The sequence below is a fragment of the Alnus glutinosa genome, chromosome 10 (genome assembly GCF_958979055.1).
Source record: "Alnus glutinosa chromosome 10, dhAlnGlut1.1, whole genome shotgun sequence".
Classification (NCBI taxonomy): domain Eukaryota; kingdom Viridiplantae; phylum Streptophyta; class Magnoliopsida; order Fagales; family Betulaceae; genus Alnus; species Alnus glutinosa.
The window spans coordinates 4511999-4535699 of record NC_084895.1 but is presented as its reverse complement, the minus strand read 5'-3'; the positions used below and the strand labels follow the sequence as shown (position 1 = coordinate 4535699).

Here is a 23701-nt window from a genome sequence, read left to right as displayed (position 1 = left end):
CTATACATAATAGATTTTTCAATTTTTTATATTGGTGATGTTCTTATATTTTCAATCAATTGATCAAAATAGGAAAAAATTAGGAACATTTGTACAAATTATTAAAAAAATAATAATAATTTAGTAGTTTCTACATCTAAAATAAAATTGTTTTAAAAAACGTCAGATTTTAAAAGTCTTCCATGCCTAAAGATCATGGCTATGGTCATATATATGAATATGCGCAAATTGTTAGGAAAATCACATAACATGTTAAAAGTCTTCCATGCCTAAAGATCAGTTGGTACATTGATCGATTGGTAAATTTACATGAAAAAAAGAGAAAGAAAAAAAAAAGAAAAAAGATAAAGCAAAGACGCCATGCATTGTAATTCAATGAGGACACGCAAGTCTAACTCAAAGACCAATTAGCTGTTTTTTTTTGGGGGGGGGGGGGGCTTATTTTTAATTTTTTATTTAGTTTAATAAGCTGTGTTTTGTCTTTAGCTAATTCTTGCATATGAAAGGAGAAAATAGATTACATTCTATATGAAAATGAATTTCAAAAAAAAAAAAAAAAAAAAAAAGGAAAGAAAAAGACGAAGGAAGACATACGTAAATAGGTTTGGTTGATATGTTGCTTATTTTTCCATTTGAGAGATCATCTCAAATCACCTCATTTAGAGTAATATAATCTCACTAAATTCTCCTCAAATCATTTTGAAGTAATAGACACCAACGATGATTATTTAATTATTTTTTAGCATTACCCTCTAGATTAATTAGTACCTAGATTTATTAGTACGATTTTGAAGGGGTTGAGCGTTGTTGTGACTGAATCAGAATGTTGAAATGAATTTTTAATTGGATTAATTAGCATCCAACACAACTAACAACGTTTTCTTTCTTTCTTAATCAAAGAGAAATAAAAAACAAAAGTAATAAGTTTGACTTGAAGATAATTGTTTATGAAATGCAAATATCTCTATTGCGGGTGCAAAAAATTGCAAGACTTACAATATGATGGAACTGGAATATTATGCTCCAACAAAATATAACAAACAAATAAAAAATTTACAATGTTTTCCTATCTCTTGAGTGGACCAATAGCAAAACAAAAAACCAAAACACTTCGTTTTGATCTGAACAATTTGCCTCAATTTTTATTGTAGTCTCTAGGCAAATAAAGTACTTATGTCACCATCCCAAAAATCCTCTAATGCCCCCAGCGGCAGATCGCCACCCTCCGGGGGCAGGATGTTCATGAAGCTCTCTAAATCAAACTCTGAATCAGGGTTATCACAAGCTGGTAGACAAAACTCCATATGGGTTTCCAAATCAGTCTCATGGGTTTCCAAATCAGCATCGGGCGTTCCATAGTTTGCTTGAGGCCCATCGGATTGAACAATTTCACAGCAAACCCTCTTTCTTTGCTGGTATCCATCCTCACGGTGCCTTTTGATCCCAATCCTTGATTCTGAGCCTTTCTTTTGAAGGGTTCAGAGGACCCAACTGGTACTCGGTTCATGCTCCCCAACGAGTGAAAACTCGTGCATTATCCAGTCCGATCTCTTCATGGTCGAGCCATCTTTTACCTTGAAACAAAACAATTTCCTGGCCCCAATAACATCACCCTCCTCATCATATATATGATGAGAAGAGTTCTCATGCCAAACCCCAGATCCGGCAGTTCGTGCCACTCGACTTTTGCTTATTTTTCTCAGTTTCGCGAAAAAGTAAACCTTCTCACCCTCCTGATCGCCGCAGATTTCCCAGGGAGGCTTTTCACCGTATAGATCGCACTCACCGATGCCGTCCCAGGGAAGCTCTTCACCCATCGCCTTCTTCAACAAGTAGTCTCGTACAAGCTCTTCATCGCTGGGACAAAAGCGGAACCCCGCCGGTAGAAACACCGCCATTAACTCCACTCTTATCTTTTCTCCTTGATCGATAACAACAAGGACTTCTATCAGGGTTTTACTTGGAAACAAAGTCTAAACCCTAGATGTATTTATTAGCCCTGCACTGACCGACTTGTCTAATTAAATAAATAAAAAAATAAAAATAAAAACAACTAAATAAAGGCAAGCCTACCGTTTAAGCCCTTCGTGCTGCGTCGTTTAAGTCCTTAAGCGGTCATAATTTTATTTCCTTTTTTACCCTTACAACTCTGAAAAAGGGTTTGCCTTCGGTCGTAGAGGGTAAGCAGCGGGTACCCGTGTGGGCTAACCGGGAGTGAAAGATTTAGGGAAGAGTTTTGAAGGTGGGTTGACGTGGAGCTTCTCCGAGACAGCGAACAAGCCGGTCAGCGTCTGGACCAGTGTGTCTGCTTGGACAAAGGTTGTTGCTGTTGGAGATGATGGTGAAGTCATGGGGTTGTGTTTTTCCATTTTAGAGAGGGATAGAGAGAATGGAGATTTGCTGAAAGAAAATTGAAATTGGTTCAAACCACCAAATGAGCTAGTTGAAGGCTTAGGGAAATAAACCGAATGGGGAATAACCTGCGTCCATCCTAGGCTCTCCATTGTTCACAGTTCATGCATTGAAATTGAAGAAACACAAGTACAACAATTATTCCCATAGACCTACCATCTGACCCTTGTCTTCTCAAGAAAAATTATACTTTTTGTCTTCCCGAGAACCATCGCTTGAAATACTATAAAAAATAATAATAATAAATAAAAAAAAGCGTTTTTGTCGAGGGAAATCAAGGGTCAAATGTAGTATTTTGTCCGAACCTTGCAAAAGTTATTTAATGTCTCATTATCTACCTAACAAAATGCCGAAATTAATAAAATAAAATAAAAAAGGCTTAAATGTGCTATAATATATTAATTGTCTCATGCATGTCAGAAAATTATACAAAGAGATTCTGACCAATGACGTACACATTCAACTACTGGACCATCCGTAAACAGTGCTTGCTGATTATAATTAACACCTACTAATTGTGTGATTACTGTTGATCACCGCTCGCTTTGATGGTGCGTGTACCATGTTTCCCCTGCCCGACCTTGAGCCGGATTAAAATTTGAGAAAATGGTAAAAAATCTCTCCCTTTACAATGTGGACACTCACACAAGACATATTGAAAAGAGGTTCACAGATTGAACCTCACCCGAATGTGTCTAGTGGGAGTGGCTGTGCTGTGCACTCCCCTAAAATTTGAAGTGGTTTGGTTAAAAGTGATTGGTGGGGTGAGTCAACGGTTTGGTTTCGTTTTTTTTTTTGGTTGCATGTTGATGTGCCATTTTTTTGTTTTTAAGGAAAATAATTAAATTACAACAAGCTCATTATAAGTGCACAATACCAATGTACATTGGGGAAAACACACATATGTGGGTATCACTCCAATATATTTTGATGTTACACACTTGTAATGCACGTATCATCTTCCTTTTTTTTACCGGACGATTTGTGTCAATAAAATAAGATACTAATAAAATAAAAATAATTTTTTAGTATTATTTTATTGCTTTTATATAACACATAGTTTCTTTATATGTAAAAACGTTTTTTTAACATGAAAAATATTTTTATGCAAAAATTATTAAAAAAAAAAAAATAGCATTACATTAGGATTAACAATATAGTAATTTTTTTTTCCAAATTTTGAGTTGTATGTTGATGACGCATTATTTTTATTGGACGACACAAAAACCTGATTTGTTTTAAGTTCCTATATAAATTAAAAAATAAAACTAAACATTTGTCTATAAATTATTCTAAAAAAGAAAAATAATCTACTGTAAGAATGGATGAATGACAGTTATATCGCATTTTTTTTTTAAAGAAAAAAAAAATAAAGGAATAATTGAACCATTTTATTGACACTTCAAAATCAATTACGAAAAAATAGTTATTAGTTCATATTAAAAATTATTAATATTTTTATATATGTTTATTTATTAAATAAAAAAAAAAATAGAAGATGAATCCATGGACACGATAGATTGATATTTTATGAAAAAAAAAAACTTTTTATCGTGATATAAATGTTTCATGGACAGGGATTTGGTATTTTTCTAAGTATATATGTGTGTATGTTTGAGAAATGGTAACCCAGTGAATTTTTATGAAAAAATAAGCGCACTTCGATGCTAAAATAAGGGGGCAAAAAATGACATACGCCTAAATTTCTTAGTTTTGATTGGCTTTATAAATGACAATCTTTTTTTTCTTTTTTTTAATAGATTTTCCTTGGTTAATTAGCAATAAATTGTAACAAAGTCCTCCGTAAGAAAACTCTCACTATTCCTGGGACATTATCAACTTCCACAATGTTCTTTGTTATTTATTAATATAAATAATGCTACATATTACATAAGCATTTAATAAATATCCCGCAAAGTTTAGCCGACAAGGTCTTGCTCTCATTGTATATATATATATATATATATATATAAATATATGGAAAAAATATAAAAAAGCCACATAAATTAAAAGTTGATCTTAAAATATTGCATACCGAATCTATTGACTAATTTTAATAAAATCTTTATCCAAAATTTGCAATCCAAATTACGTTTTCATTCGATTTAATAAAGGTTTTTATAAAAAAAGACTATAAAATAGTTATGCTTTCTTATATCTAAAATGGTAGAAAAAGAAAAAAAGAAAAAAAAAACTACATATTATATTTGATATATACACCAAATAATGAAAAATTTATATCATAAACATGGGGCATTACTTTTTTTTAGATTTACTAACCGAAAAATTCGTATTGATTTATAACATTATCAATCCAACGACCTACAACAAAGAATTGTGAAGGTAGACAGCCAAGATCTGCTCTAAAAAAAATGAAATTCTTTTTTTTTTTTTTTCTAGTTTTTTTATTTTTTAATTGTAAAAGGACACGTGGTAGGGATATTAGTGGCATTTTTCATCAAATCGGGCCTTTTTGATAGTTTGGGAGGCTATCTGTAGAATGTCTAGTAGTTTAGAGAGCTATATTATAATTTTCCTTTCTTTTTTTTTTATATAGTTTTCAAGATAATAAGGGTATTATAGAAATATTTCGATGAAAATGTCATTTTTGACACACTTTAATAATTTAATGGATCACATTAATACACTTAAAAATTCAAAAACTATTTTCAAACAACATGTTAATTTAGAGGGCTTTTTTCTATTTTTCTCTTTATTCTTTGTAGTTTTCTGTGAAGGCATTTTCTATCGCATCTTTAAATTTTTTATATTTTCCACTTTATTCTTTGTCGTTTTTATCATTCCCTGTCAGTAGGGCGCCACACCTTTTATTGCATCTTGTAACTAGAATTTCAAACTTATAAGAAAAAGGATGGATACAACATTTCCCAGCTCTTAATATTGAGTCAACCAAAAGGATACAACCTTTTCCACCCATTTTATTTTATCTTTTCATTTGACCCAATTAGGTTATGTGTGGTAAGACAGTTCTTGGTACAGTGATATATAAGCTTTTGTAAAGTCCTTCATTCTTGTAAAACAATAAATATCAACAAGAAGCTCGTAAAGAGTATTGGTCGAACCTACTCCAACACTTATGTCAGTCTTTTTAAGAGAATTCAAATCAAGTCTGTAATCAAAAATTTATCTGAAGAATACCTAGTGATTTGTATCTATTTATAGATAAAATTTCAACCGTTCACTCTGAATAAGGTGTGAAATAACTTCTTAATCTTGAGATTTTATCCCGAGATCCGGGCAATCCAAATATCGGAAGGTTTTTTCCCATTTGAGGCGAAGGATTCGTTAGGCTAAGACTTCAAATTTTCTACTAGAATGTGAGTTGATTAATTTTGTCCACTAGATGACAGTTTTCTTCAATCAGACGGTTGAGATAGATATGTGGGGTTATTGCGTCTATGGTGCACATGTCTAGAGGAGATTACACCCGCAAACTGCACACTCTCGTGTGAAATAATTGCTTGGACAGCCGAGATTAGGGGCAGCGTTATATGAGATAATTGGACAGCCTTTTGTTTTTTATGCACCATTAGATGAAAGTGAAAAAATCAACCAAACGGTTGAGATAGACGCGGGGCCCAGCAATAAAAAGAGCTCACCATAGATCACACCTGCAGGAGATCGCATTCAGCAAGCAAAAACTTGCCGCGTCCACTGTTTGGTTTAATTTGGATGACTACCTTAACTCATTTTCCTTAAACTTGCATATACGTAATATTTTATTAATGGGAGTCTAGTTTTGGATTTTTTTTTTTTTAAAAAAAATAATAATAATAAGAGTAAGAACTGTGCCTTTTTTTTTTCTTTTTTTTTTTTTTTCGGTGATCCTAATTAATCAGCTAACTGGGATTAAGCAAAAAAATAAAATAAAATAAAATATATATATAGACAGACATTTCCTACAAACCAGTTTGTAAGAAATTTCATACAACCCATATAAAAGATTGACACGTGTCCTTTAAATATGTGAGAATGACATATTTTTTGCTTCTCACATGCTATTAAAACAGTATGTACTTCTCTTGCTTTAACTTAATAACTTACAAAAAATATATATATTAAGTTAAATATATATAACTTACAAAGACTTTAGTTCTTAATTATTCTTTTCTCTTGCTTTCCAACGTGAATGTATGTATACAAGTAACTTACCAAAATGAAAAAGGTACGGAGTGTTGCAAAATAATTATTTCAAGGCATGAGGCTATATATTATAGTATTAGTTTTTTTACGAAGAACAATTTTTTTGGAGTACCTCATCCACTTTGATCGAATCTTTGTTCTTAATAGTATGTCATTAACGAAGATAAACGTTATAGTCTAATCTTGAAAGGTTGAGTGTCAAAAGATCTAATCACACCGAGTTATATATTCCAAGAGGCATGAATTAACATTTCAGGAGAACACTCTTACGTAATTTTACAGCATTGTGAAATCTTTCATTGTTTTAATTTTAATCAGCTATACTACATTTATTTTTTATTATTATTTCAGATTAATATGGTCTATTATCAACAAGAATATCTTTAACCAATTATTTATGTAACAGGAATTTATTTAATTGCTAATTTTTAAATTGATATTATTTTATTTCAAATCAGAATTTTGTGCACCATCCAGAATTATATCCAACATTATACATCACCAAACTTTTTAAAAAATAATGCTTGATCCCCAAACTTCTATTAATTACATTATTGTTAACATCTTATGTTACCATTTATGTCAAATTTAACAAAAAAAAAATAAAAAATGCATCAGTTACAAACACCTGGATACCGCTTACCCAAGATGTGGCCTTTTTTTAAGGTTCATTTGTCCAAATTATCCCAAAATTTTTATTTTTATTTTTTAAAAAAGAAAACCACATAGAAATGTGTCCCCAAAAAATGGCATTTACTTTAAGCTAAATAGTTCCTTTTATCAATCACAAACATCATAGATTTGTATTTTTTTTTTCAAAAAAAAAAAAAAAAAAATCATAGATTTTAAAATCACACTTTTTGAAAATGCAAATCCAAACCAACCCTTAGTTTAATCTCCCATTTTTGAAAAGAAAATTTAAAAATATAATTAAGTGTATAGTAAAATCACGGTTTAATATTTAAAATCTTGTATTTTTTAAAACACACCCTTATATGCTGTTTGGATGTGTATATATATATATTTTATTTTATTTTTTCACATTTTCAAATTCAACTAACTTCACATAGACATCAGCCAGCTGAAAATGAATTATTTTCTGTCTTTTACAAAAGTGAAAAAGAATTCAATCCATATTTTCTACTTCTAATGAACTAATTTCCCTTTCACCGAAGCAGAAATAAACGAACTTTCTCCAAAATAAATGTAGGAAAGAAATACTCTCATGTTATCTATATATTTTTCGTTTTTAATTACCTACTCTATCAAAGCATATACATTCTGCTCAACTTTTCTACTATCATTTTCGCTGTTCACTCTAACTATTCTTTCTCTAATAATTATTGAGAGAATCTTTGTGTTCACTAGCACCCAACAACAAGGGCAATCAGAATATCTCGAGATTTGATGCTTTCGAGATGCTTCTGGACTTCTTGTGAAATCACTTCTTGATAGGCCTTAACCATTAAATATATGTCAATGGGCTTATAGGAATTAAATAAGCCAATTTACCAACTATTCTAGAATGGAACATGTTTTGCTTTTATGATTCCCCATAAACCTACCATTTGACCCTTGTCTTTTCAAGAAAAATTTAACCTTTTGTCTTTCCGAGAACTAATTGCTTGAAATACTCCAAAAAAATGTACCATATAAAACATTTGGTTTTCACCCCCTACGTATTTCCTTTGCAGCCTCAAATTTACTAGTGTCTCTATTTGTTACTGTCCAAATCCAACTAAGTTTAATTTTTTTTAATAAAATAAAAAGGTAAATTGTTAAACAAATAGAGTAATATTAGAGGTGCTAAATGGATACTAAGATGATATGGAACTTATTAATTAGAAATGATCAAAATAATTAATAAAAAGAAATGCTATGGATACTAATGAATAAGCTCCACATCATCTTAATATCCATCTCTTAGTAAAAGAATTAGTATCTCTAACATTACTCTAAACAAAATTGCAAAAAATAATCCATCACACCAATTACCCAAGATGTGCCTTTCTTTTGAGGTTCATTTGTCGAAATTAACCCAAAAAACAACTAAAAAACAAAAAATGCCTTGAAATGTTTCCCCCTAAAATGGCATTTACATTTAGTTAAATAGTTCCTCGTATAAATCATAAACATCATAAATTTTCAATTTTTTTTAGCTCATAAATTTTAAAATTGAACTTTTTAAAAATATAAATCCAGACAAATCCTTAATATAGTCTATCATTTTCGAAATATTTTCAAATTAAAAATTTTAAAAATATAGTTAAGCTTATAATGGTAAAATTACGGTTCAGTATTTAAAACATATTTTGTTTATTAAAAGGCACCTTATTTGTGGTTTGGAGTACATATGCACACCATGTGTTGTTTCTTTTTTCACTCTCAATATATCTCTGGAATGCAAGTTGGGTTTATACAATTATACTATACTGAAGTTATATCCTATATGTTATTTTTCATATAGTGTATATATGTGTATATATATATATATATATATACACACAAAATTTACGCATTGTCTAATCAACACGTGGATGAAGGTGAGCCTGAGTTACCATCATGTCTTCTCAAGAGAAACTTTTTGCCTTCTCCATTGGCAGAACCACTCCAACGAAGGATCATGTACACTGCATGCAATGAAATGACAGCCCTGGCCCCTGGCACGTCTTGAATTGCTTGCTTTCAACACTCGAGATGAGGGGCAGGAGTGTTATATATTGATTGCAAATATACGTAATATTTTACAATACGAGTCCCAACCCCGTAAAAATAGTTTTGGAATATTTTTTTAAAAGATTTAGTAAGATTTTAAATATGTATAGCCTGTAAGTGCAGAGAGCAGCCTTGATGTGACATCCAATCACCATTCAAAACCACCCCCCACCGTTCATTTTCCTCGAACTCCTCATTCCCACGCCATTGCACTGTTCAATATACTCGATCAACAACTTTTGCACGTTGGGAAACTCAAACGCCTCCTTCAAGGCTTCAACCCACAACACTCATGAATCTCTCAAATTCATCCATTTGTACTCATACACGTGGCATTTACGTTTCCAACACCCAATCACATCCCAAAGCGTCATACCAAAATTAAAAACCCATCCTTTAAACAAACATCTCACAACAGAACAACATTAAACGTCTGCCTTCTACAATCAAATTAATTACTATTATTAATCTCTTACAGATAAATACAGGGTCGTTAATTTTGATTTTTAAATGTTCATAAATAAAAACTGGTTTATCTAATTAATTCAAATAATGTAATCTAAATAATACTTAACTGATAATTAGCATAAATAAGCTCGAACACATTCCAAAAAAAAAAAAAAAAGAGAAGAAGAATTAAGTTTAAATACAACATCTAACTCGCTCATAAATAGAGCTTAAAATAAAATAAAATAAAGCATACATCATACATAATATACATGCATATCATATAACTTTATTTTTATTATTTCCATTTCGTAATTAATTAGAACACTTAAGTGGTTATTGTGAGACTGTTGATGAAGTGTTGATGAAATGTCACTTCATATTATGCTGTACATCTTCCTTTCATATTAGAGAAATGCTATAGAGAAGCCTTTTGTCCGTCTTTCATCAGCCACTTTTCCACGTGGCAGTGGCATTTTATTAAAAAAATTTTGAAACCAATATCACGGGTTTCAGGAACCAAAACCATTTCCCTCCAAAAATTCTCCCCCCTTTCTGTTTCCCTCGAAACCCAGCAGACCATCCAGCTCTAGACCGGCACCGGACCAGCAGACCACCCACCCCCCTTTCTGTTTCCCTCGAAACCCAGGGACCACCCAGCTCGCCTGTGAGACCGGCACCGGACCAGCAGACCACCCAGACCGGCACCGCCGTCAGACCACCGGCACCGGACCAGCAGACCACCCACCCCCCTTTCTGTTTCCCTCGAAACCCAGGGACCACCCAGCTCGCCTGTGAGACCGGCACCGGACCAGCAGATCACCCAGACCGGCACCGCCGTCAGACCACCGGCACCAGACCAGCAGACCACCCAGACCGGCATCGGCGTCAGACCACCGGCACCGGACCCAAACCTGCATGCCTTGTTTGTCTCTGAAATGGCTAATGATTGTGAGGATTCTATCCTTTTTCCCTGATTTTTTAAGCTCATCTTTCACTGACTTTGTTCAAACTATATGTATGTACCTATATTTTGGCAAAGGATAATTTAGTTGTTAAGACTTGTCAAAATCCTCTGGTTCTCATGCCCATTCTTTGTCAATTAATTAAGTAGACACAGAACATGTCACACAAAAGCTAATAGCACTCTCACTGAATGGTTAGAAATGTTTGAAAGTTGAATTGGAAACTAACATCCAGTGCATAAACTAACAGATGATACAACCTCAGGAAATCATAAATCAATATGAAGTCTGTCTTCTACTTTTTTGGTGCCTATAAGTCTTGTAATGTATCTTTCTTCAACAGGTTTTTGTTGTTCTTGAACCAAATAGGCAGGAGATCATCTATTCAAACTACCCTTATAGTATTATATCTCTTTACAAGTTTCCCAACTGTGCTGTTCAAAATTATAAGGTACCCGGCAGTTTTCTATTATTGTATTTATTATAGTGTTCTATGTTTTTTATTATTGTATTTATTATAGTGTTCTGCTACTATGTTTTCTATTATTGTATTTATTACAGTGTTCTGCTACTACGTTTTCTATTATTGTATTTATTATAGTGTCCTGATTGGGTGGCTGATGGACTACGGGGTAGCATCTGCAGTGGTATTCTTTGCCTTCTAATTGGAGTTTTACTTGTTATAACAGAGGTGAGAGGAATTGGACAACTTAGTAACTGTCAATGTAACTTCCACTGCTTTTGTTATTGTCTTGGTATAGCTTTGCTGTTCTTCTTTACAATACGGTATCTGTGCTTGGAAACCTGGTAGTCAAATTGTTCTATTAGGAGGGGTGTTACTTCCTAACTTGTAGATCTTTTTATGAGCTTTGTAGGTGCTCTGCAATTATAATGAATTTTCTTGATTAATGCATACAAACTTCAACTACTTGTGTGTTTTCATTTCTTTTTTCCCAGTTCTGGTGTTACTTATGAAAATTATGAACAAAAATGATGAATTCAAGCCTGCTTTTTATCTCAAAAATTTGTTTCCTTTTTCTTAGTAGAGCTTTAATATAGATGCCAAATCGTGTACAACCAAACAACAAGGCATAAAGAAATTAAACAGCAAGGAACATGTCAAGACTCTATCTGCTACCATCTAGCATAAACTTTCCCTCCCTCCAAACGTGATATTAGCTATTTTTCAAAGATATATAGAACAGGTCACTTTCTTATCCATCAAAAGTAAAGAAATCCCCTTAAAAAGATAGTATCATCAATGAGAAACTATTGCCTTTTTCCATATGATGTCCACTTCACATATGTGATGTTGTGTTTCTTTATTTTTGCTTGTGGGTGCATGAAACATTGGTAATAATTTTTTAGTTGGAGCTCTCTGTCTCTTCTTTTTGTGTCTGATGTATTTGCTATTTATATTTCTGCAGTCAGTTGATACTTCGATGGTACCTCCTCTTGACTTATTTGTCAATCAATCACTGGTTGAAACACAAGGCAATCCTCAATTGCCTACCACTCCTCTGGACAAAGAATGTGAATCAATGGAGTCTATAAACTCCAATAATGAGGCAACTAAGAAGAACACTCACGAGGTTCTCAAGCCAACTGCAGTACATTCAACGAGCCCCAATAAGATTGTTTTCATATAAGTTTACTTAATTCAGTTCCTAGCTTGTACGCCATAGCATCCTAGCACCTGTCATCAGAAAATTATTTGAATCTTTTTCCATTTTGTCTTATAAGTTTACTTAATTCAGTTCCTAGATTGTTTTCCATTTGGTCATGTATGACACTATACTTAAAAAAGTTATGCAATATTAAACACCTGAACATATATATGTTGTGGTGACTTGTATAATTATTTTAGCTTGTAACACAAATCCAAAAGCAATGCTTGGATTAGGAGTCAGGTACAGAGTGATACAATTGTGCTAGTAGCTCTTTTTGGTTGAGATTTTGTTGGAATAAATGCTTGAAAGAATTTACACGCCAATGTTTATGTCTTCAATTTTTAGAAAAATAAATGCTGTAGATAAAAAAAAAAAATCATCAGAACTAAAAGATGTAAATTCTAATGGTTGCTCCAAGAATGTGTCTTGTGAGATACCTCACAAGACACATTGTTGCTCCCTCACAAGACACATTCTTGGAGCAACCAATATTGGTTGCCCAAGTTTCAGGATCGATCATTCTTAATTAGTACATAAATATTAGGCAATCTAGCCTATCACACACAATCTAGCAAAACATGTAAAGAACAAAGATTATACATTACATCCAACTAACCTATCACACACAATTGTTTAAACAACTAAAAAATAGATAGCGAACTAAACATAACATTACATTACATTAAATACAATTCATTACTAGCAAGTACATCCAACTAAAAGTTCAATGAAATAAACTGTCGTATTACATCCAATCTCAAGTCTATCATTATCTGCATTTCTTCTATCGTCGAGGACTTTCAGGCGTTCCATTATCTTCGTCTCGTACAGACATTTCGTTATTAGCCCATGCAAAAAAATCACAATCACCCTTTCTCTGCATGACAAAGCAAGATTAAAAAATGTTATCACCACCTACTAGCAAACAAAGTATAACACACTATTAATTTAAAAAAGTACCTTATAATTTTCACAGCCATACCACTTTCTGCCGGTATTTGTATCAGTCCAAGAATACCTTACACGTGCAGGCACTCCACAGTAACATAATGGACATGCACTTGACGCACTTGACGCACCACTGTTTACTGACATTTTGTCTTGCCTATGCAAAAGACCAACCAACCAACCGTAGAAAATATCATTCAACCAACCAACCAATCTAAGCATGCGAGCATGTCAAATAAGCATGTCAAACAATCACCAGTCAAAAGAACATCAAAATAAAAAATAAACGAACCCCCAAATGAATATCAAAATATCATTAAATCTAAGAATGAAGAAGAAAAGTAAATAGTAGTATCTTTACATCTTTTTTTTTTTTCTCTTTAAAATGTATCTTGTAAGCATTATAACAATCTATTGCCAAATGCACAAGCAATAATACATGAAGTGCATGGCTCACAAAGACACACATAAATTTGATAACGACACAGCTATTTGCTAATTCACAACATTAGAGGGCTAATTTCTACAAATATAATCCAAAAATAAGATAAACACATACATACAAAACTATATTTCTTGAATAACATAGGAGTTGTTAGAGGTGACCATAAACCATAAACACGTACATTCCATAACCATGCATTATTATACACAGATAAAAATGCTCAGCGTCTTGAACTTTCCAAAGCAACACACAAAACAGCTCCAATCTCTCTCTCATTACAAAGCAACAAAAGTCCATTATAAATTAACAAAACCCCCAACCTCATAACCCAAAATAGTTGTTATATATATAGTCATTCGCCAAAACAAATAAATAACATGTCATTGGATACACAATCAATCAAGGAATCTACTAAACAAGTAAATCTGCCACCATGGAAAAGAACTAGTCCTCCAAAACATCCATGAAAATGAAGCAACTAAATTATTTTAGGACAAAAAGCATGCTAAATATCTACAGAAAAATAGCAAAAGCATTCTAAATGATTGGAAATGTCCATACTTGCAACCAGAAAATAGCAAAAGCATTCTAATGATCATAATAGCAAGAGCATTCTAAATGTCTACAGAAATCCAATTGAACCAGGGAAAAAAATTGACCATCCCAATTTTTTCTCCACATGAATCCTTGTGGGCTGTGGCGAAGGGAGGAGAGGGATGGGCTGAAAAAAAATTGGGGAGAATGAGATGGGTTTTGTCAGATATCAAGACGGTTTTGAAATCCGGCGGTTAGGAAAGGGGAAGCTGGTCAGCGGCTAGGTAGTCGGTGGCGGTAGGCATTGCTGGTCGGCGGTGCGGGAGGGGAACGGTGGAAAGAAGCTGAATCACTGTCGGTGAGGGAGGGGGAAGCTAAAACGATTGGCTTATCAAGAGAGAGAGAGAGATACCGTAGAGAGAGAATACGGTGGTCGCCGCTCCTGGTCTGTCAGAGAGCTGGGTCCAAGACGGGTGGGTCGTCCAGAAACCCGGTCGATCTGGGCAACGTCGGAGATCCGGGCCGGTCTGCTGGGTTTGACAGCAAGAGCGACGTTGGCGTCAGACCTGGGCGGCCGGTCTGTGTTGGGTTCGACGGAGAGAGAGCTGGGTGTCGGATGGGAGAGCGAGCGGCGTCGGCGTTCGTTGGCAAGGGCTTCGAATTCGGATTTCCAGCCGGTGGGCCGGTCTGCTGGTTTCGAGGGACTCCGAGAGAGAGCGAGCGGCGTTGGCAAGGGCTCCGGCGTCGGCAAGGGCGTCGGTGATCCAGTCGGGGGAGGGGGGGGGGGGGAGGGCACAGTGGAGAGGGGGAGATTTGAGAAAGAGAAATGGGGGAAATTTTGAAAATGGAACGTGAGACACCCGCGTTTTGATTGGTTTTTTTGTTAAAAAAAAAAGGAAAAAAAAAATGACAGCTGGAAAAAAGACTGAAGAGCGATGGATGCGTTGCGCATGCGTAGAAGCTCTCTTTGAGAGAGGATCATCTAAAATCACCTCATTTAGAGTAATATAATCTCACTAGATTCTGATTAATTTATAGATATATTTTATAATTAAAAAAAAAACAAAAAAAATCTACGGTGTTTAGATTTATTAGTACGATTTTTATGGGGTTTACGGCAACCTAGAGCTAACAACGTTTTAATTGGATTGATTAGAATCCCAAACAACGTGGGCATAAACAACGTACTCAAGTCAAACTCATTTACCTATTAAGAAAGATAACGTTGTTATTAGTTGGGATTCTAATCAATCCAATTAAAAATTGAACTTTTGGATCGGTCCTTTAGGGTTAATTAATCCAATTAAAACGTGTGGATATATGCAAAATCCCATCGATCATGAACTCGAACAAAAAAAGTAAAAAACAAATCAAGACAAGAAATTAAAATATTATTTTGATGATATCTCAAACAAAGTTGAGAAAGTTATCCAATACGCTACAACAAAATTGCAAAAAAAAAAAACAAAAAAAAATTACAATTTTTTCCTAATCACTGTATTGATCTCTCTAGGCAAATAACGCATCCCAGTCAGCATCCCAAAAATCTTCCAATGGAGGAAGAATCGGCAGATCTCCACCCTCTGGCGGCAGATCTCCACCCTCTGGCGGCAGATCTCCAACCTCTGGCGGCTGTATGCTCATGATGGTTTCCAAATCAAAATTAAAATCAGAGGGATCACCGGACGGTAGACAGCCCATGATGGTTTCCATATTAGAATCCGCTGGGATCCATATTGCCTGAGGCGGTGGACATTCAACAATATTGCAGCAAACCCTCTTTCTCTGATGAGATTCCTCCTCGAAGCGTCGTTTGACCCCACTTGATGATTCTGATCCTTTCTTCTGAAGGCTACAGAGGACCAAGTTGGTACCCTGTTGCTGCTCACCAACGAGGGAGAACTCGTGCATGATCCAGTTTGAGTTCTTCGTTGTCGAGCCCTCTTTTACATTGAAATTGAATAGTTTCCTGGCCCCGATAATATCACCCCGATTATCATAAATCTTGACAGTACAATTTTCATGCCAAACCCCACAACCGGCTGTTCGTGAAACACGATTTTTGCTTAGTTTCTTCAACGTGGTGAAAAAGTAAACCTTCTCCTGATCGCCGCAGATTTCCCAGGGTGGCTTTTCACCGTATAGATCACAATCGGGGATGCCATCCCAGGAAAGTTCTTCGCCCTTGACCTTCTTCACCAAGTAGTGGCTTATGAGCTCTTCATCGGTGGGCATGAACCGAAACCCTAATGGCAGCATCGCATGCATAACCACCATCAATCTTTCTTAACAAGGATTTCTCTCAGTACGTAAAATGAAAATCTAGGGCAAACCGGAGGTTTATTTGTAAGCCCTGCCGCACCGACCGACGTACCTAAAACGATAATTGATCATTTTTTTTGAAAAAAATCAAATAAAGATAACATTCTTTTTATTTGAAAAAAATCAAATAAAGCTAACCGTTTAAGTAAGGCGGTACCGCATTGCCCTGTTCAACTCGGCTTATTTCTTCCATTCTTTTTCGTTGCTGTTGAAGACTAGATTGTTTCATAGCTGCCCTCTGCATGTGTTGTGGGTGTACCGGGCCACGGCGGAAGAAAAAGAAGAATGAGAGGACCGGAGATTATTGAAGTTGGTTCAGATATCCTCTTCATTTCCATGCGCTTCCTTATCGTGCTAGTTAATGCATTGAAATTGAAGAAGAAGAAGAAGAATGAAGCAAACGAGGAGTTTCTTTTGGGAACAAACACAGGGCTCGAGAATGATGTACAGGCACAGAGAGAGCATTTCGAAAACATAAAAAGTTTTCATCGAGCTCATAAAAAAATAACCATTTTCATGTTCATTGGAATGAACAAAGGAATCTTACTATCGATTAGGTAAGTATCGATAGTAATCATCATATTTGCTCATATTTACTGCCCTCTCTAATATTTTATTTAGAGGGAATTGTGTGCATGTATGTTATAGTGTATGTTCATAGGATTCAATTTTGGATTGTATTGTATACTCATTTAGTGGCAACAAATTATTAATCTCTTACAAATACAGGATCGTTAATTTTGATTTTTAAATGTTCATAAATAAAAACTAGTTTATCTAATTAATTCAAATAATGTAATTTAAATAATACTTAACTGATAATTAGCAAAAATAAGTTTGAACACATTCCAAAAAAAAAAAAAAAGAGAAGAAGAAGAATTAAGTTTAAATACAACATCTAACTCGCTCATAAATAGAGCTTGATTCACACTCAAAATGTAATTAACAAACTAAATTTGAACTTAAAATATGCAATTTCACATGTATAAAGGGATAATTTATGCCCCCTTTATTCAAATTTTATCAACAAATTATATTTTCGGAATAAAAATATTAATAAATAACTTAAGTACAAAACACTTTTAAAAACATAAAAAACGGTTTTCAAACTAAACAAAAAAATACCATCCAAACAAAGCTTACGGACAACTCCTTAATCTGTTAAATTACTGCCAAACAACTTAATAATATAACATTAAAAATTCATCAAATCTTTGCTCAGCCTCTTTACTAGTTGGACGGCTCCGATTGATTGATTCTACCTCTCTGCCTCGATCCCATCACCCCTCCACTCAGATCGTTTCCCTCCTCAATCCCTCACTTCCTCTTACGTGGGTTCTACCCGTCATGCCCACGTCACACTCCCAAGACATCCCCTCCTCCCCCCAATACGCATTGTGTAATCAACACGTGGGTCCAGGGACTGCCTAGGGAAGATGAAAAATAGTAATTTGTCCAATTTTATAATTAGCTCCTTGCCCCCTAATTAAACAAATGTTATTTCACGATCCCCAAACTTGTATTAATTACGTTATTGTTAACATCTGACCCCAATTATCCAATATGTGCCCTTGTCTTACGTTATTGTAAAATATTAAATGCATTATATAAACGCGTTTTATTTTCTCTCTCTCTGTACGAACCATAAAGTAGAAAAAAACCAAAAAAGGCACTGGGATATTCCAAAAACTTCAACAACTCGGAGGAAAAAAAAAACACTCTATTAAGGTAATAAAAAGTGAAAAATGAGGTGCTGTTTGGAAAACCTTTTTCCCATTTTTTATTTTTTGAAATAATAATAAAAATTGATTAATATGATATAAACAGAAAAAATAAAATGAATTTTGAATTTTTTGTGAGAGAAGAGTGAAGGAAAAATTAAAATGAATTTTGAATTCTTTGTGAGAGAAGACGCCAATCAAGTAATTAATAATTAATACCTTTTTTTTTTTTTGTGCTAGGTCTTACATAGCCTGCCCTAGAGAGAAAAAGAAGAAACAAGAGAGGTGTTTCAGGAAGAAGGAGGTGTTTGAGTAGGAGGGAGGCTGCCTTCCTCCCCCCAATTGTGTTTTTCTCCTAGTCCTTCTAGAGCCATGGAGATTCTTTTGTTTTCCGCCTGACTTAGATCCAGTAGAGTTTTTGTTCTCCTAATCTTTCTCGGGTTATTGAGCTTTGGGTCTCATAATCCTTCTAGAGCTATGGAGCTTTGTGTTTTTTCTTGTTTTTGGTTTCTTCAAGCAAGAAGGCTAACAATAGACATCTCGTAAGGAAGCGGCTTCTCTGTACATTTCATCTGCGAAAGTTTGGCTGAACTTTCTTTTTCTACATTTACTTTTGAGGCCGGATCTATGTTTTTCCACCGGTTCCTATAAGACACCCGCAGTTTCTCTTCCGACATCGGATTGTGTTGGGTGCTTTATGTAGTTGTTTTTTTCTCTGTTTTTTTATAGTAGTTTTTGAAAGTCTGTTTGTTAAATTTTCAGATTTTACTGGACTTTTTATGGTTTGTTAGCTAGATCAACCCTAGGGCTTTAGGGGGGCCAAATTGATAAAAAAAAAAAAAAAATAGAAAAAAAAAAAAGGAAAGAAAAGATGGGGGGGGGGAGGAGGGTGGGGCCGAAACTAAGAAAATAAAAAAAAAATAAGGGGTAAATTTTTATTTTTATTTTTATTTTTTCTTTTTAGTTTTTTTTTTTTTTTTTGGGGGGGGGAGGGAAACCTTTGGCCCAAGCCAAAGAGTAGCTTCGCCCCTGATTAACCATATTTTCTTTGTTACGGGTGCTTTATTATTAAAGAGTAGCTCAAATATCTGTCCTTATAATATTTATTTATTTGTGTGCAACACCAAAGTCAGATTTTTTTGCCTTAGTGTGTAGGGTGTTGATGTGTCTCTATTCATTGTATTTGCCATCATGTCTCTTCATATTAATGCGTGGTAGTTCCGGGTATTTTGTTCAAATAAAAAAGTAATTAATAATTGAGCTGACCACGAACATAAAATTATGATCAATTATTAAACAAACTATACTCATATAATTTTATTTTTATTATTTTAAATTCGTAATTAGAACATGCTAAAAGGTTATTATGGGTCTTAATATGGATATAAGAAATGTTACTTCATCTTCCATCCATCACTGTTTACTTCATCCCTTTCTTTTTTTCTTTTTTCATTTTTTAAAATTGGATTAATTCGCTTCCCAACTATCAACGTTCCAAAAAAGATAATAAGGGTCCGTTTGGGTTTGCGATTTCAAAAAGTGCGATTTAAAATAACGATTTTAAAATGTGCGATTTGAAAAAAGTGATTTTTAAAAACGCAGTTAAGCGTTTAGCAAAATCGCAGTTTAGCCTTTAAAATCGGGAATTTACCTTTAAAATTTTGAGTTTTCAAAAAAGCACCATCTTATCTGCGATTTGAAAAAGCAGATTTTCTGCGTTTTCAAATCGCAATTTTTAAAAACGCAGTTCCCAAACGATTTATGTTCTGCAATTTGGTTTAAAATCGCACTTATTGTCTACAAAATCGCAATCCCAAACGCACCCTAAGTTTGATTTGGGCATAGTTCTTTATGCATTGTTACCTTTGAAATGCAAATATCTCTATTGCGGGTGCAAAAAAGTGGGAGTTTGTTTGGCAAATGATTGTAATTGTGAAATATTTGTTTGAATAGTAGTAAAAAGTGATTGATGTGATATAAAGTATAAAAAAATTTGAAATTGTTTTATAGAAAATTGAAAAAGTTTTGTTTTATAGTATATTTTTTTATTTGAATAATAATAAAAAATTATTGATATGATATAAAAAGAAAGAAAAAAAAAAAAAAAAGAGAGAATGTTTTTTATTTGACATTTTTGAGAGAAATGAAAAAAATAGAGAGGAAAAAAAAGTTGTTTGCCAAACAAGCTCTGGGAGACTTACAATATGATAATCTCTAGAATACTTTGACTATGACAGAGTACACCAATAAATAGAACAAACAAATAAAAATTTACAATTTTTTTCCAAATCCAACTAATCCTAATTTTTTCAATAAAATAGAAAGTGCATTGTTAAACAAAATAGCGAAAAGTGATCTTTCAAGAATGTTTGAAAAAAAAAGTGGCAATTTGAAAATGAAAAAAATTTATGCATTAATCAGATTTTTAATGGGTGCATTTTAAAAAATACACAATTTTAAATGTTCTCTTAATTGTCTTAATACTTTATTTTTATCATACAAGAGTGTTGACAATTTTTTTCTTCATAAAATTCAAAGAACCATTAAAATCCTTGAAGTCCGATCATGAATGAAACCGCTCCGTACCCAAACTTTACCTCCATCACAACCAAAATCCGTCGAAGCCCATCCACAAACAGACCTCCCAGACATCAAAATTTTAATCTTTTTAATCAAACAAAAAGTGAATTGTTAATCAAAATTGAAGAAGGTGATACGCGTAAGAGTGTTTAGGATAAAAAAAAAATGGCAATGGCAATTTTGCGACACGTAAATTGGCTGTTTGTAATAATAGGTGGTGGGTTATGGTTTAAGAGATAACTACTGTTTGTAATTGTTGTCATAGTCTCCAATTATCATAAGTAATTAGTTTCCTAATTAATATTCTTTTTTTTTCTTCTTAAAAATAAATAAATCTACAATCAAAAAGCAAAAACACAAGAAATGGAAAAAAAATTCCCAAGAAAATATATACTAAATTGTATTTAACAATGCATAAATCATACATAATATCCACCATAACTCCCTTGAAACACTCTTTGACCACAATTTATGGGTTGCAGGCAGTAAGGATTGCTTAGACAACAATTTCCCGGTTGCAATACGTAAATAATTTTTGAAAACTTCGGTGCAATCAAGAGGGCACTGTCAACTTTCAAACCGTAAAGAACCAATTGAAAGTCAATCAAAAAATTTCTAAAGAAATGAACATTCATCAGTTTGATTATCGTATGCAATGTCAACAAACTGTCAGACCCAGCTTGGTGACACGATCCAGCAACCCGATCCACCCCTAAAACCTTGGCTACCTTCTCCAACCCTCCATACAGTCCATCACACTTTCTGATCATATTTTTAATATCAAATATCCTGTACCCAAAAAAATGTACCATCGGACCCATAAACGCCATCAGATCAAATGACAGTTCTCGCCAAATCAAGATTTTGATTAGTTGACCAAAATCATAAGCTCCGTGGAAAGTTGCCTAAGTGATGGTCGAATTTCTTAAGAGACCAGAATTTATGAATAGCTCCAGTAATGCTATAGAGTCCAGATTGAAAAGATCAGTCTCCTTGTTGAAGTCCCTGAAATTGAACTGCCACACAGAGCAAGAATCCCCGTTGGCATCGCACAGAGCCAGACCTAGTTGAATAATCTTAGTAGAATCAACGTTGCGCTTCATGGATAGGTAATTCTCAGCGGGAGACAGTTTAGAATGACTACGGCAGGGAGCAGGGAAGATGTGGCTTGGGAACTCAGTGTCCAAGGCAACGAAACGATGATGGGGGAGAGCTCGAGAGATTTCAGAGAATTCTTGTTCGAGGTTACCTTGTGAAATTACGCTTCCCCATAAACCAACCTTCATGTCTACTCATTTCTCAAGAAATGTTGAGATTCTCCCGGGAAGGGGTTTACCATATCAAGTAAAAGAGACTGTGAGTCCAAGTTGGGGAGTTTGTAGAAAAATAGGAGAGTTTTTGACTGGTTTCAGAAAAAATAACAATTTTTTTTTCTATTAGATTTTTTATTTTTTATTTTATTGAAAACTTCAATTAATATTTTCTGAATTGTTATTTTTAATTTCCTTCTTTATGTGTATTGTCCCACTCCATATATTTTGTGTTGTGTGCTAAACACTTCTTAAACTCCAATATTCTTCTTTCTTTCTGTATTTCAACACTACTGTTTTTAAAAAAGTGATATTCAAACAGTATTTAATTAGTTAATTTGCTCTAACCATAGGTTTTTGTTTGTTGAGTTTATTGATATCAAATTAATATATTAATAATTAAAAAGTTGAAAAAATCACATTTCTTTGAAATTGGTGCTTATGGAATAGATTGTTTCACATGTGATCCAATTGTCCACAATGTTGGACACTATTTTAACTCTTTCGGTTTCAAGTTTCAACAACTAATAATGCCAAGCCTTTTTATTTATTTATTTATTTATTTTAATTTTTATTCCAAGGGAAAAGGAAAAAATAAAAATTACACAAAAATAAAATACAAAGGCGACAGAGCCTTCATAAGAGCAGTTAGAAATGGGTCAAATAAATTACTCAGTCCATCAAAATAACTGATAATGCCAATAAATGCGCTTAATATATATGTATATAAATATAAAATATAAACTAAATGATTAAATTCTATTAAAATTTTAATACAAATAGTGATTTAATATATTTTAATTGACTAAGTATTTTTTTTTTCACTCCTGTTTATTTCTAAGGTAATATTAATATATAAAAATCTGGATTGGATGCTATAAAAAAATTCATCCGAATTGAAGAAAAAAAAAAAAAAACTCAACCGAATGTAACCGGTGGACTAAATACTGAACGAAAAGGATTATTTTTCATTCAACAAAAAGTAGGTGATCATAAAATTGAACACAAATAAAACGAGAGAGCAACAAAAAATAACCCTAAATACCAAAACTATATGACATGATTTTTGAGTTTGCTAATTTTTAAGGGTTGATATCCAAACACATGATCTCTAAGGCTCTATTTGTTTCGGCATAAAATAATTTTTAAAAAATAATTTTTGTACTTTTCGATGTTTGATGCGATAGAAAATAATAGTCAAACAAAATATCTTTTTTAATTTATGCAAAATAGTATCATTTTTTTCAAACAGAAATCACTACAAAAAAAAAATGCCTTTCTTGACGTTTAAATCTTGACATTTATATAAATGTCAGGATAATATTTTTTATTGTGGCACATTGTAAAAAAATGTCAGGAAAAAAGAAAAAAAATTCCTGACATTTCACAATTTGCCAGGAATGTTAAACTTTCTTGACACATAATTTTATTGGTCAAGAAAATTGTAAAAAAAATTGTGGCTTTTAAA

General features: G+C 33.4%; 4 protein-coding genes across 4 annotated transcripts; 1 reads left to right on the top strand and 3 right to left on the bottom strand.

The window, feature by feature from the left end:
• Positions 1–1154: 1154 nt before the first annotated feature.
• On the bottom strand, positions 1155–1898 carry LOC133878912 (NAC domain-containing protein 41-like). The gene is made up of 2 exons (XM_062317474.1): positions 1575–1898; positions 1155–1466 (listed from the first exon to the last, which is right to left on the bottom strand). Exons 1-2 carry the CDS (start codon positions 1896–1898, stop codon positions 1155–1157), a joined length of 636 nt encoding a protein of 211 aa, XP_062173458.1.
• An 8420-nt stretch (positions 1899–10318) lies between these two features.
• Positions 10319–12537, top strand: LOC133878775 (uncharacterized). Its single transcript, XM_062317307.1, has 4 exons — positions 10319–10689; positions 11047–11154; positions 11305–11394; positions 12131–12537. The coding sequence occupies exons 1-4, from the start codon at positions 10657–10659 to the stop codon at positions 12350–12352; spliced, it is 453 nt and encodes a 150-aa protein (XP_062173291.1). The 5' UTR covers positions 10319–10656; the 3' UTR covers positions 12353–12537.
• A 3211-nt stretch (positions 12538–15748) lies between these two features.
• LOC133880757 (NAC domain-containing protein 41-like) lies at positions 15749–16980 on the bottom strand. Its single transcript, XM_062319755.1, has 2 exons — positions 16761–16980; positions 15749–16674 (listed from the first exon to the last, which is right to left on the bottom strand). Exon 2 carries the CDS (start codon positions 16575–16577, stop codon positions 15810–15812), a length of 768 nt encoding a protein of 255 aa, XP_062175739.1. The 5' UTR covers positions 16578–16674; positions 16761–16980; the 3' UTR covers positions 15749–15809.
• A 4848-nt stretch (positions 16981–21828) lies between these two features.
• Positions 21829–22209, bottom strand: LOC133878911 (probable CCR4-associated factor 1 homolog 2). Its single transcript, XM_062317473.1, has one exon. The coding sequence runs from the start codon at positions 22207–22209 to the stop codon at positions 21829–21831; it is 381 nt and encodes a 126-aa protein (XP_062173457.1).
• Between the last annotated feature and the right edge of the window lie 1492 nt (positions 22210–23701).

Excerpts from the sequence above, each read along its gene's own strand:
- LOC133878912 (XM_062317474.1), bottom strand. The coding sequence starts at position 1,898 with ATGGCGGTGTTTCTACCGGCGGGGTTCCGCTTTTGTCCCAGCGATGAA. Across the intron at positions 1,467-1,574 it reads GGAAATTGTTTTGTTTCAAG|AAAGGCTCAGAATCAAGGAT; the intron begins GTAAAAGATGGC and ends ACCCTTCAAAAG.
- LOC133878775 (XM_062317307.1), top strand. The coding sequence starts at position 10,657 with ATGCCTTGTTTGTCTCTGAAATGGCTAATGATT. Across the intron at positions 10,690-11,046 it reads CTCTGAAATGGCTAATGATT|GTTTTTGTTGTTCTTGAACC; the intron begins GTGAGGATTCTA and ends TTTCTTCAACAG. Across the intron at positions 11,395-12,130 it reads TTTTACTTGTTATAACAGAG|TCAGTTGATACTTCGATGGT; the intron begins GTGAGAGGAATT and ends ATATTTCTGCAG.
- LOC133880757 (XM_062319755.1), bottom strand. The coding sequence starts at position 16,577 with ATGGTGGTTATGCATGCGATGCTGCCATTAGGGTTTCGGTTCATGCCC.
- LOC133878911 (XM_062317473.1), bottom strand. The coding sequence starts at position 22,209 with ATGAAGGTTGGTTTATGGGGAAGCGTAATTTCACAAGGTAACCTCGAA.